This window comes from Mirounga leonina, unplaced genomic scaffold, assembly GCF_011800145.1.
Source record: "Mirounga leonina isolate KUSES-001 unplaced genomic scaffold, KU_Mleo_1.0 Mir_366, whole genome shotgun sequence".
NCBI classification, from domain to species: Eukaryota; Metazoa; Chordata; class Mammalia; order Carnivora; family Phocidae; genus Mirounga; species Mirounga leonina.
Window position 1 is genome coordinate 1,090,950 of NW_023270709.1, and position 13,498 is coordinate 1,104,447.

Below are 13,498 nucleotides of genomic sequence, written 5' to 3' on the forward strand. Positions count from 1 at the left end.
TCCATTCGCGAGAGGTGAAAGCACCAAAGAGGCGGGGCCTTCTAGTTATTAAATCACGTCGTGCAAATGAAGTGGATAGACAGGCCAATCCTGGGGTCCAGGGGAGTGTATCGTCGGCCCCGTGCGGTGTAGGCATTCTTTTGCTAGTTCTATTTATTTGCATAATACATGCAAATCATTTGAACAAAGATAGGGTAGGAATGACCTCTTCGATCAACATATCGGCAACCAATGACTAAGACATTTAATTTTATAACCTATAATTTTCATGAATATATTTGTATATCTGATACTATTGGCGGTTTGTATTCTCTTCACATGGGTTTCATTCTACGAAATGTGGTACTAGTTCCCTCCTTTGTCTCTAATTACTATGCTCCTGTCAGACCGGCTACCCGTTCAGCAAATCATTCGACAACTGCTTCGAAGGCGTGAGAGATATCCACAATATATTGTGAAAGTAGAGGAATAAAATCAGATCCTGCCTGAGGAAGTTCAGAAATGCTTCTAGAAAAACGTGGATCTTTTTAAATGTGAAGAACTAGTTAGGATTTAGCCAAGTTTGAGACGGTGCACAGCTCAGGCCCAGTGAACTGATGTGCAGAGGCATGGTTTTAGGGACCCGTGCCTCTCAGCTGTTGTGACTAAAGAGACTGTCTGTCCATTATGGAAAATGAGATCAGAAAAATTAGCAAGAATCCAATAACAGTTTTATCCTGAGGCACATTAAGATAGTTGAGATGACTTCAGTTCTTAAGCATTCAAAATGATTCTCTTGTCCCCCTCTCCCTGGTCACCTACCACAGCAAAATTTCTTGGAAGAGTTATCCATATTCACTGTCACCAATTTCCCTCCTGTCATTCATTCTTAAACCAACTCCAGTCAAGCCTTCACCCCAATCTTTTACCCAGCATGCGTGTATCAAGGACATCAGTCTCATGTCTTGAAATAGCATTCATGTGCTGATGACTCCCAAATGCAGACCTCTCTCCCAAACTCCAGACTTGGATACAGAGCTATGTACTTGACATCTCCTCTTGGTTATCTAACATCATGTCAAATTCGGTATGTCCAACACCGAACATTTGATCTCCAGACCCTCAAAATTTGCTCTCTCCACAGCCTTCATCATCTCAGTTGGTGGCAATTTAAAAATTATAGTTAAGCTAAAAACCCTGGAATCCTCATGGACTCCCTTCTTTATTTCACTCCCCACTTTCAAGCAGACAGGAACTCCTGTCTTGAGAAAATATCCAGAATCCAGCCAATTCACTTACACTGCTTCCACCTTGATCTCTCACCTGGGTTACAGCTACAGCCTCCTAACTTGTCTTTAGTCTACCCCTGCCCCTACTGCCTGTTCTCTGCACTGCAGCCAGAGTGGGCCTTTTCTCAAAGGAGGCCTCAAAGGACTCCCTTGCTCAAAGTTCTACAATGCCTCTCAGTTTCTCTCAAAGTCCTTAGAGTGGCCTACAAGACCCTAAATGACTTGGCCCCGTGATTTTATCACTTTCCCTACTTCTACTAGGCATGTCTCACCTTGGAGCCCTTTTGCTTCTCTTTTCCTCGCCAAGTTGACTCTTCCCCCAGAAACCCACATTGCTCATTCCTTTACCTCCATGAGGTCTTTGTTCAGTGCTGGTCCTCTTCTCAGTGAGGCCTACCCTGATGACACATTCAAAATTTTAATCTTCCCTGACCATCCTGTTACCCCCGTTCCCCTTTAACTTGCTCTACTTTTTCTTCTAACATCATATATATTTTAAATTATATTTATTGTTTGTTGTCTGTCCTCCTCCTACACCATTTTCCACAACAGAATGTAAACTTCACAATGGCAAGGATCATTGTTTTGTTGACTCTTATATCCCAACCACCTAGAATAGGGAATGGCACAAGGTTGATGGCCAATAAATTATTTTTATTTTTTTTAAAGATTTTATTTATTTATTTGACAGAGAGAGAGAGAGAGAGAGCACACAGGAGCAGGGGGAGGGGCAGACAGAGGGAGAAGCAGGCTCCCCGCTGAGCAGAGAGCCCAATGCAGGGCTTGATCCCAAGATACTGGGATCATGACCTAAGCTGAAGGCAGACACTTAACTGACTGAGCCACCCAGGTGCACCCCCCAAATGATTTTTTAAGTCTTTTTATCAAAGCATACTATATTTATTTATTTTTGATGAATTTTCACAAACTGAGCAGAACATGTAGCCAAAAATAAAACTTGAGCGCCACAGAAGCTGCTAGAGGGCCTCTTCCAGTCATTGCCCTCCCCCAAGACTTACTACTATCCTGACTTATAACAACATATATTAGTTTTACCCTTTTTTGTACTTTATACAGATGGAATTGTACAGTAAGGGTTCTTTTGTGTCTGTCTTCTTTTGCTTAACATTATGTTGAAGAAGTTCATCCACATTGTTGCATGTAGCTGTGGTTTGTTCGTTCTTGTTGCTGTAAAATAATAGTCCGATGTATGAATAGAACCCAATTTATTTATCCTGAACGAACGAATTATTTAAGCTCCAGCTCCTTTGTATCCTCCTCGGTGTCACCGGAGTTGTTGCAAAGATTAAGAGAATTAGTATACAGAAAGCGTTTAGGATGGTATACAGTGGGTGCTAATAAGTTTAGCTATCGATTTTATTACGTTCAGATATTTTATCCAACTTGCTGTGATCTCCTCCTCATCTGAAGTCCCATACATTTACTGTAGCACTCTTTAAGAGGTCAACCTGGCTTCACCACTGGGAAGAGCCAACACTCCTGTTCTCAGTACATGAAACAAGCTGGGCTAATTGGATTATCTCTCCCCAGAAAGTCAGGAAATCTGAAATAGTGGCCAGAGTCTGGGGATTGCTAGAGTTAACCCTCATCTGGACCTGTTGGAGGAAAGGTCCAGGAATAGCCTCACTGAAGACTTGGGAACTCTGTGGTTCGTTCCTTCCCTTGGATTGGCCTTTTTTTTTTTTTTAAGATTTTATTTATTTGACAGAGAGAGAGAGACACAGTGAGAGAGGGAACATAAGCAGGGGGAGTGGGAGAGGGAGAAGCAGGCTTCCCGCGGAGCAGGGAGCCTGATGCAGGGCTTGATCCCAAGACCCCGGGACCATGACCTGAGCCGAAGGCAGACGCCCAATGACTGAGCCACCCAGGCTCCCCCGGGATTGACTTTTTAATCCTTTCTGCCATCCAAGTATTCTGTATCCCCAGTATCTGTTCTCAATATCCTCCAAATAGAAGCCCCCTTTCCCTTCATTAGACTCAGTTTCTGCAGCTTGTCCCCTAAAAGGACCTCAACGACTCATTTAATGCTTAACTTATCAGGACTTATAGTTTTGTGAATCCTTTACTCTATTCAGTAACATCAGTTCTTTTATCCATCCATCTATCCATCCATCCATTCAAGTTTTAAACATTATTGAGGGCTTATGATATGCCAGGCGCCGTGAGGTAGATCATATTATCCCCACTTTCTGAGGAAAGACTCAGAGAGTCTTAATGATTTGTTAGGTAACAAAGACTAGTGATGGAGAATATTGGTTCAAGATAATCCTTGCTTGGGGCCCCTGGCTGGCTCAGTCAATAGAGCATGTGACTCTTGATCTCGGGGTTGTGAGTTGGAGCTTCACGTTGGGTGTAGAGATTACTTAAAAAAAAGTAAAATCTTGGGCGCCTGGGTGGCTCAGTTGGTTGAGCGACTGCCTTCTGCTCAGGTCATGATCCTGGAGTCCCGGGATCGAGTCCCGCATCGGGCTCCCTGCTCAGCAGGGGGTCTGCTTCTCCCTCTGCCCTCTTCCCTCTCGTGCTCTCTGTCTCTCATTCTCTCTCTCTCAAATAAATAAATAAAATCTTTAAAAAAAAAAAAGTAAAATCTTAAAAAAAAAAAAAAAGATAATCCTTGCTCTTCCCCATGGGCCTGGGTGGTATTTTTTTTGTCTGTACATGTCTTTTTGTCCCATCTAAATTCCTTGAGATCAAGGCTATCATATATCTGGAATCTGCCTTGAAATCCAAAACCATCTGCTGTAGTTGACACATTACAAAATTGTGGATAGATTGCTCATATGGGCAAATCCTTGCTGCCCTTCCCTCAAAGATGTTCACTTTTTCCCAAACCCAGGAAAAAAACTCCCCCCAAACAGAGACCAAGCTGACTTGATCTGGAGAAGGATAGTTTATTTAATTTAGTGTACCTCTGGCTCACAATTCTGTGTCCTTTTTCCGTGTTGGGGTCATTAGAAGCCCCATCAATCCCACAACATCTCCCCTACTACAAATTAGGGCAACTCAGAGATATTTTTCTTCGCTGGGGGACCTGCTGGCTTCTCCTGTTCTCTCGCTTTCTCCTCATACATCAGGATCCTGGTTGAGATGGGAAGAGACAGAGGGATCAGGGGACAGTCTTCTCGAGAGAATAAATCTTAGGCTGCTGTGAAAGTCTGGAAAAGGACAGGGGTTATTATGGTGGGAGGAAGAGGAAGAAGAGCAGGGATGGCCATGCCGGGGGCTGTAGGGACCAGAACATTGGATAGTGATAGGAACTTGGAAGGGTCCCTTAAAGAAGGGAAGAAATGGATGCTGAGTAATGTGCAGGTGACCCTGGGGATGGGGGTAGGGTTGAGGAGAAAACAGGTAAGCATAGGAAAGGTTGGCACTGGACCCTCACATTTTTAGGATGGCAGATCTCTTGCCCAGCATCATCTTGAGGAAGTCAGAGTAGCTGAAAGTCTCCCCAGAGCCGCCGGACACCTCCCTGATTAATTTCTTGAGCTCCAGGTGGGTCTTGGGGACCCCCAGTTTCTCCAGCATCCGCTTCAAGGACATGATATCTAGAGGCAGAGGAGTGGGGTGAGAAAAGGGGAGCCTCTCTCTCTCTGTCCTCACCTTCCCATTCCCATTCTAGTCCCTCCTACTCTGGTGGCTGGGCCCTCTCCCAAACCACTGGGAATGGAGCATGGTAGGAGAGACCTCCCTCTTCCTGGGTCTGCACACCCCCCCATCACCCTTTTCTCACCGATATCTCCGTTTCCATTCAGGTCAAACTCCATGTATTTCTCTGGGTGAGGGGAGAAAGCAGATAGGGTAAGCGCTGGCTGGAGGGTCCCAGGCCGAGGCAGGGCAGGGGCTTGAGAAAAGGGCCGCTGACCAAGCGCTAGGTGGGGAAGATGTGGAAGGGGGAGGTGGGGCAAGGAGAGGAAGTGTGGGTTGGGTTGAGGCACCCTGTTAAGGTGTAGGGAACCAGAGAGGGTGCTGAGAGGGGCAGCCCAAGGAAAGAGACTGCAACCAGGGGGAACAATAGAGGCAGCCCCCCTTTTTTCCACCACACATGTAGACTCTGTGTCTTTGAGGTCCTTTCTCTGTTCTTGAGGAAATCAAGAAATCTCCTCACTCCCCATCTGCCCCTACAGTTTTCCCCTCACTCTTGAAGGTCTCCAGTTTGGAGGGCAGATCCTCATCACTGCTATATTTGGGATCATCCAGGAACTGCTGTGGGGAGAAAGCAAGAGCCAGGATAGGTCCACCTCGTCCAGGGGCCCCTTCCCCCCAGGCCCTGCCCCCTCAGATCTTCCTTTTACCTTGTTGGTTTCATCGAGTCTCTCTTCCTGCTGGGCCTTCAGCAGCCCGAAGGCTTTTCCTCCTGAGGGGGCACAGAGGTTAATGTTTCCTCACCCCCCCATTCCTCTTCTTTCCCCCACACCGGCCCAGGGTCATCAGAATTCTGCCCTCCTAGACCTGCTCACCACCTCCTAGCCCTGCCCAGGTCTGTCCATCTCCTTGCTCCCATTTTAGGCTCTGCCTCTTCTACCTTCCTTACCCTGTAAATCCCTGGTTTGGCTCATAGCTCAGATGTTGATGGAGAAACCTGTAGATAAGTGGATAGAGATGGAGCTGGTGCTCTCTCTGTCCGCCGGCTCTCCTATCCCATCAGCCTCCTCGGAGGCCTCCCTCCTAAACTTCCTCTTTCCCCTCATTCCCTCCTCCTCCAGTCCCAGGCCTCACTTCCCCTCAGCTTCTGCTGACATGAGCACCCCAAGAGGAAGGGCCGGTGGCTCTAGGATTGAGATGAGAAAATAACATTCTCCCAAATTCCTCTTAAGGAGAGCCCAGTCTAGGGGTGCCTGGGTGGCTCAGTCGTTAAGTGTCTGCCTTCAGATCAGGTCATGATCCCAGGGTCCTGGGATCGAGCCCCACATCAGGCTTTCTGCTCAGTAGGAAACCTGCTTCTCCCTCTCCCACTACCCTCTGCTTGTGTTCCCTCTCTCGCTGTGTCTCTCTCTGTCAAATAAACAAATAAATAAAATATTTTTTTAAAAAAGAGAGCCCAGTCTGTGCAGGAAAGAAAGAAGCCACTGGAGGTATGGGGGAAGGCTATTTACTCTCAGGAACAAATAAATGGTCTTTGAACAGGTGCAGAGGGTCAGGTAAATCTTAAGACTTGGATTTGGTCGGGTGTCATGAGTCTGGGCACGCAGGTTTGGATACATAGCCGAGGAAGGGCTGACTGGATTTTTCTACGCTGTGAATGGGAGAAAAATCTCAAGTCCACTGGCAGATCTAAAAGGACGGCAAGATGGTTTAGGGTCGGAAAGGGAGAGAAGCTTCACTCCCAGTCTGGCAGCTCCACAGAGGCACTTGGAAACATGGCAATGCCTAACACATGAATTGTACTTATTCGCTTTAGGATGTGCAATGTAACCCATTCATCTTATCTCCCTTGAAATATTTAGTGAAATCTACAGAGCTCAGGAACTCGAGAATTTTTTTAAAAGATTTTTGTTTATTCATTTGAGACACAGAGATACAGAGAGAGAGAAAGAGCATGAGCAGGGGGAGAGGCAGAGGGAGAGGGAGAAGCAGGCTCCCCGCTGAGCCAGGAGCCCGACGTGGGGCTCGGGGACCACGACCCGAGCCGAAGGCAGACGCTTAACCATCTGAGCCACCAAGGCGCCCCAGGAATTCGTGAATTTAAGTAGATTCTTTGGAGGAACTGAAAGTGGTGCTGAGAGAGACAGCATCTGTGGAAACAAGAGCCAGAGGGTGAAGCCAACACTAGGGGGGTGTGTATGTGTAATCGGGGCCAGTCACCGTGGGTTCGATAGAATGGGTAAGTAGCCTCTAATAAATGTCTTCCCCACGCATATCCTTTTTCCTTTTTTTTGTCGTATGAGTAGTTGCTTCCAGGGGAGGTGAGGCTAGTAGGTTCCCCTCACTAAGACGTTTTTGTTCAAACTCCCCACCATTTTTGTTCAAACCTCCCAAACTCTGGGTGGTTCAGTCAGTTGATTGTCCGACTCTTGGTTTCTCAGGATTGTGAGATCTAGCCCCGCAGGGGGGCTCCCTGCACAGTGGGGAGTGTGCTTGAGATTCTCTCTCTCCCTCTCCCTCTGCCCCTCCCCCCTCACTCTCTCAAATAAATAAATAAATCATAAATAAATAAATAAATAAATAAATAAATAAATAAATAAATAAAATAAAAACAGACTCCCCACCCAGAGCTCCACCCACCCTGCCCCAGCATCGATGGAGACACCTTTCCTCCTCCCCTTCCCTTCACCTTACTTCCCCTTCTGCAGCTGGGAGTATTCACTTCTCACTGCCCTCTCCCTGACCTGTGCAGGTGGGGGGAGATGCTGGGGTGAACTCTGAATTCTGGACTTCCCTTTACTGTAGCAGCCTCTCTCCTTTCAGAGAAAGCTACAACCCTACACTCAGGTCTCAGTGCCTAGTAGGGGGAATTCATTTCTTTATTCATACATTCATTCAACACATAATTATCAAATGCATACTCTATGCCACCTCAGTGATCCAAACAAGTGTCAATTCTTGTCCTCAAGGACAGTCTAACTGCGGAACACAGACCATAAAAATAAACATATTGGGGTGCCTGGCTGGCTCAGTCAGCGGAGCATGTGATGATTGATCTTGGGGTTCCAGCCCCATGTTGGATGTAGAGATTACCTAAAAATAAAAAATTCTAAAAATAATAAACATATTAAAGGTGGCAAGTACCTATGCAGAAAAACAAAGTAGGGAAGGGGGATAGGAAGTGCTGTGGGAGACTGCAGTTTTATTTTTATTTTATTTTATTTTTATTATTTTTTAAATATTTATTTATTTGAGAGACAGAGAGAGAGAGCATGAGCTGGGGTGGGGCAGAAGGAGCAGGAGAGGGACAAGCAGACTCCCTGCTGAGCACGGAGCCTGTGGGGAGACTTGATCCCAGGACCCCGAGACCGTGATCTGAGCTGAAGTCAGATGCTTAACTGACTGAGCCACCCAGGCACCCTGGACTGCAGTTTTAAAGAGGGTGATCAGAGAGGCTTCTCTGAGAAAATATTTGAGCAAAGATTTCAGGTAGGGGGGTTTCTGGCTAGCCCAGTCAGTGCAGCATGTGACTCTTGATCTCGGGGTTGTAAGTTTGAGCCCCAGGCTGGGTGTAGAGATTACTTAAAAATAAAATCTTAAAAAAAAAAAAAAAAGATTTCAAGAAGGTATGGAAATAAGCCATGTGGCTATATGAGAGAGGAGCATTTCAGGCAAGTGCAAAGGTCCTGAGGTGAGAACATGTCTGGATATCTGGAGTATTTGTGAAGCAGCAGGATGAACAGTGTAGCTGGAGCCAGATGGATGAGGGGAAACAGGCAGGAGATGAGGCCAGATTGGGTAGGGCCTTATAGGCCATTGGGAAGGCTCTGGCCTGTATTCGGGGTGAGACTGCCTCCCAGACTGTTCTTTCCATCAAGAATGGTTTGGCATGGGGCGCCTGGGTGGCTCAGTCGTTAAGCGTCTGCCTTCGGCTCAGGTCATGACCTCAGGGTCTTGGGATCGAGTCCCACATCCCTGCTCGGCGGGGAGCCTGCTTGTCCCTCTCCCACTCCCCCTGCTTGTGTTCCCTCTCTCGCTGTGTCTCTCTCTGTCAAATAAATAAATAAAATCTTAAAAAAAAAAAAAGAATGGTTTGGCAGACTACCATAGTGGGACAGAGCTTAGATGCTCAGAGAAACCCCTGGGAGAAAGTGATAGCTGCTCTGACATGGGACAAAAGTGAAGGGTAAGAGTATCTACAAGGGCAAAGGGTGGAGAACAAAACACAGATGGAGGGAAAGCCTGTGAAGACCCAACATACAGGAAGACATCACCCACCCAGACTCAGGGGCCCAGCCCCCAGGGTCACAGAGAAGGCTGACTCCTAGTAGTAGGGGTGAAGGGGGGGCTTCTGGGCAAGGGTGGGAAATGCAGGGGTGCATTAGGGGGCAGCTTCGAGGAATCCATGAGAACACGGAGATAGGGGAAGTAGATAGCTCTCTGACTGGCTGCAAAATCTAGATCTGAGCAGAGATAATGCAGAAGCTCCTTAAAACAGTGGCTCCCTCTCTCTCTGTCTCTCATGAATAAATAAATAAAATATTTAAAAAAAAACAAAACAAAAAAACAGTGGCTCCCTCTGAGTGGCGCTTCCTGCAGCATTACACGAAGGCTGTTAGAAATGTGCCTGGTTGGACTACTGGGTATTTACCCCAAAGATACAAATGTAGGGTCCAAAGGGGTACGTGCACCCCGATGTTTATAGCAGCAATGTCCACAACAGCCAAACTGTGGAAAGAGCCAAGATGTCCATCGACAGATGAATGGATAAAGAAGATGTGGTATATATATACAATGGAATATTATGGAGCCATCAAAAGGAATGAAATCTTGCCATTTGCAACAACGTGGATGGAACTGGAGGGTATTATGCTGAGCGAAATAAGCCAATCAGAGAAAGACATGTATCATATGACCTCACTGATATGAGGAATTCTTAATCTCAGGAAACAAACTGAGGGTTGCTGGAGCGGTGGGGGGTGGGAGGGATGGGGTGGCTGGGTGATAGACACTGGGGAGGGTATGTGCTATGGTGAGAGCTGTGAATTGTATAAGACTGTTGAATCACAGACCTGTACCTCTGAAACAAATAATACATTCTATGTTAAAAAAAAAAGAAGAAGAAGATAGCAGGAGGGGAAGAATGAAGGTGGGGAAATTGGAGGGGGAGATGAACCATGAGAGGCTATGGACTCTGAAAAACAAACTGAGGGTTCTAGAGGGGAGGGAGGTGGGAGGATGGGTTAGCCCGGTGATGGGTACTAAAGAGGGCACGTTCTGCACAGAGCACTGGGTGTTATACACAAACAATGAATCATGGAACACTACATCAAAAACTAATGATGTAATGGATAGCGATTAACATAACATAATAATAAAAAAATAAATTAAAAAAATTATTAAAAAAAAAAAGAAATGTGCCTGGTTGGGCCTCAGCCCAGACCTACTGAATCAGAAACTCTGGGGGTGGGGCCTGACAATAGGTTTTTAACAAGTGCCTCAGGTGCTTCTGATACAGGGTCAAGTGTGAGAGTCCTTGCCCTAAAGCAATGGAGAGGTGCTCGAGCCTGTGAGGCCTGCTGAACCCAGGCTGAAGGTATCAGCGTAGCTTAAGCACGGGTTAGTGGGGGGTGCAGCTGGTCAGTCTTGGAGGAAGAAGAAAAGGAGGAGTCACAGGGGCCAGACGTGTTAGTGTCCAGCCAAGCAGTCAGGGAAATGACCCACCAGGAGAACCCCATGAGATTAGAATCCCTATGGAACTGGCACCTGTTGCTAGGTGCCCTTATTATGATTCCATGCTTTCCCGGGGGACCTGCTGCTTAGAATCAGGTCCCACGGAGTGTGCTTACAGGAAAAGCATACACGGGCCAGAAAACTTGGTGGTGTGTGTGTCCTGCTTGCCCCTCCGTTTTCCCTCTCCCACTCTGCTCTCCTCCGCAGCAGGCTAACGGGTACAGAGCATGTCAAGGGCACCTCTGGCTTCCAGCCGGTCTTGGCTGTTGGAGAGCCTGGCAGGAGAACAGTGGGAGGGAGGACATTAAGCCACGGGTGTTGGTTCCCCTGGCCCCCTTCCCACGGGGTCACCTCAGGTTGGCGGAAACCTCCACTTACAGGCAATGCTTCTCTCCAGGCGACCTGCACTGCAAAGCTCTATCTTGCTCCTGGTTTCTGTATGCCCGGGAGATAGATATCAGTGGGTCCGTGAACTCGGAAAGGGAAAAATGGACATCCTTTTCTCATATTCAACATTACATGTGCTGCTTGTTAAAAACCACATCACAGTTTAAAGTTCTTTTTATTTTATTATTATTTTTTAAAGTTTATTTATTTAAGTGATCTCTACACCCAACGTGGGGCTCGAATCCCCGGCCCTGAGACCAAAAGTTGCATGCTCTTCCAAATGAGAGAGCCGGGGGGCCCCACAGTTTAAAGTTCTTGTTCAAGCCAAGCAATAATATAGTTTGCACGGATGTGTCTTTATTTATTAAAATCTAACTTCAACGTGCCTGTACTTTATTTTTATTTATTTATTTATTTATTTATTTATTTATTTATTTATTTATTTTTAAGATTTTATTTGTCAGAGAGAGAGAGAGAGCACAAGCAGGGGGAGTGGCAGGAGGAGGGAGAGGGAGAAGCAGGCTCCCCACCGAGCAAGGAGCCCAATGCAGGGCTTGATCCCAGGATCCCAGGATCATGACCCGAGCCGAAGGCAGACGCTCACCCGACTGAGCCACCCAGGTGCCCCTATTTTATTATTTTTTTTAAGATTGCATTTATTTATTTAACAGAGAGAAACACAGCGAGAAAGGGAACACAAGCAGGGAGCCCGATGTGGGGCTCGATCCCAGGACCCTGGGATCATGACCTGAGCCGAAGGCAGATACTTAACGACTAAGCCACCCAGGCGCCCTGGTGTGCCTGTATTTTAAGTGAACTCTACCCCCAACGTGGTGGGGCGCAAATTCATGGCCCTGAGATCAAGAGTCACATGCTCTACCGACTGAGCCAGCCAGGCGCCCTAACTACATCACTAATGAAGTTATCTTTCCATTATTGTAAATAATACTGTTCATTTAAGTACAGAAAGCTTTATCCACTTCTAGAATTTTTTTTTAAGTAAACTCTAGCCCCAATGTGGGGCTCAACTTGCCTGTATTTTAATGTTTTAAAATATTTTTTATTTATTTATGAGAGAGAGAGCGAGCACGCACAAGCAGGGGGGAGCTGCAGAGGGAGAGGGAGCAGCAGGTTCCCCGCCGTGCCAGGAGCCTGATGCAGGGCTCCATCCTAGGACCCTGGAATCATGACCTGAGCCGAAGGCAGACGCTTAACCAACTAAGTCACCCAAGCACCCCTTGCGTGTATTTTAATTAATTAATTAATTAATTAATAGATTTTATTTATTTGACAGAGAGATACATAGCAAGAGGGGAACACAAGCAGGGGGAGTGGGAGAGAGAGAAGCAGGTTTCCTGCGAGCAGTGAGCCCGATGTGGGGCTCGATGCCAGGTCCTTGGGATTATGACCTAAGGAGAAGGCAAATGCTTAACTGAGCCACCCAGGCACCCCATTTTTTTTTCAAAGATTTTATTCCCTTGCCTGTATTTTAAATGTCTTGTCTTTTATATAATGTGGTAGTAAAGTACATGATTTATTCTACCGCAACTTTTTTTTTTTGGAAGTTATTTATTTATTTATTTATAGTAATCTCTAACCCAACGTGGGGCTCAAACTCACAACCCTGAGATCAAGAGTCACATGCTCTTCCAACTGAGCCAGCCAGATGCCCCTCTATTGCAGCTTTTTATTACTGTTTTGGTAACTGGAACTCAATAAGTTGGTTTACTTTGTTATATATATTTTTATTTTTATTTTTTAAGATTTTATTTTATAGGGTTCCATGCTCAGTGGGGAGTCTGCTTGAAAGTCTCATGCTCTCTCTCCCTCTTGTTGACAGAGAGAGAGAGAGAGACAGCGAGAGAGGGAACACAAGCAGGGTAACTGGGAGAGGGAGAAGCAGGCTTCCCACTGAGCAGGGAGCCCGATGTGGGGCTTGATCCCAGGACTCTGGGATCATGACCTGAGTCGAAGGCAGACGCTTAACAACTGAGCCACCCAGGCGCCCTATATATTTTTATTTTATGCTTTACTAGAATGCCAAAGACATCTGTGATACAAAATGAGTAAGAATCGGGTGCCTGGGTGGCTCAGTTGGTTAAGCGACTGCCTTCGGCTCAGGTCATGATCCTGGAGTCCCTGGATCGAGTCCCGCATCGGGCTCCCTGCTCGGCGGGGGGTCTGCTTCTCCCTCTGACCCTCCTCCCTCTCATGTACTCGCTCTCTCTCATTCTCTCTCTCTCAAATAAATAAATAAAATCTTTAAAAAAAAAAAAAAAAAAAACAAAATGAGTAAGAATCGCTGCTGTAATCTCTTTCTCCCCTCATCCCTTTGGACCTGGGGTGGCAATATCCCTTGGGATTCCCCTATATTCCACTCACCTTTGTAAATAAACTAGCACCTCAAATTAGCCTAATTTTTAAAAAAATTTTAAAGATTTTATTTATTTATTTGAGAGAGAGGGAGTGCATGAGCGGGGGGAGGGGGCAGAGGGAGAAGCAGACCT

General features: G+C 46.4%; 1 protein-coding gene across 7 annotated transcripts in view; it reads right to left on the reverse strand.

Annotated features, from left to right (window-relative positions):
* Nucleotides 1–4,160: 4,160 nt before the first annotated feature.
* AIF1 (allograft inflammatory factor 1) overlaps nucleotides 4,161–13,498 on the reverse strand; it is a 29,627-nt gene continuing 20,289 nt past the window's right edge. For 3 of the 7 annotated variants that reach the window (XM_035030614.1, XM_035030621.1, XM_035030615.1), the window contains 5 exons: nucleotides 5,582–5,643; nucleotides 5,426–5,492; nucleotides 5,020–5,061; nucleotides 4,672–4,834; nucleotides 4,161–4,367 (listed from right to left, as the gene is read on the reverse strand). In XM_035030614.1, the coding sequence (XP_034886505.1) occupies nucleotides 4,283–4,367; nucleotides 4,672–4,834; nucleotides 5,020–5,061; nucleotides 5,426–5,492; nucleotides 5,582–5,643 (419 nt within the window). In that variant the 3' untranslated portion in view covers nucleotides 4,161–4,282. Of the gene's footprint in view, nucleotides 4,445–4,671; nucleotides 4,835–5,019; nucleotides 5,062–5,425; nucleotides 5,493–5,581; nucleotides 5,644–5,820; nucleotides 5,967–13,498 lie in introns of those variants that run through there. The other 4 variants (XM_035030620.1, XM_035030618.1, XM_035030616.1 and 1 more) reach the window with 4 other exon arrangements.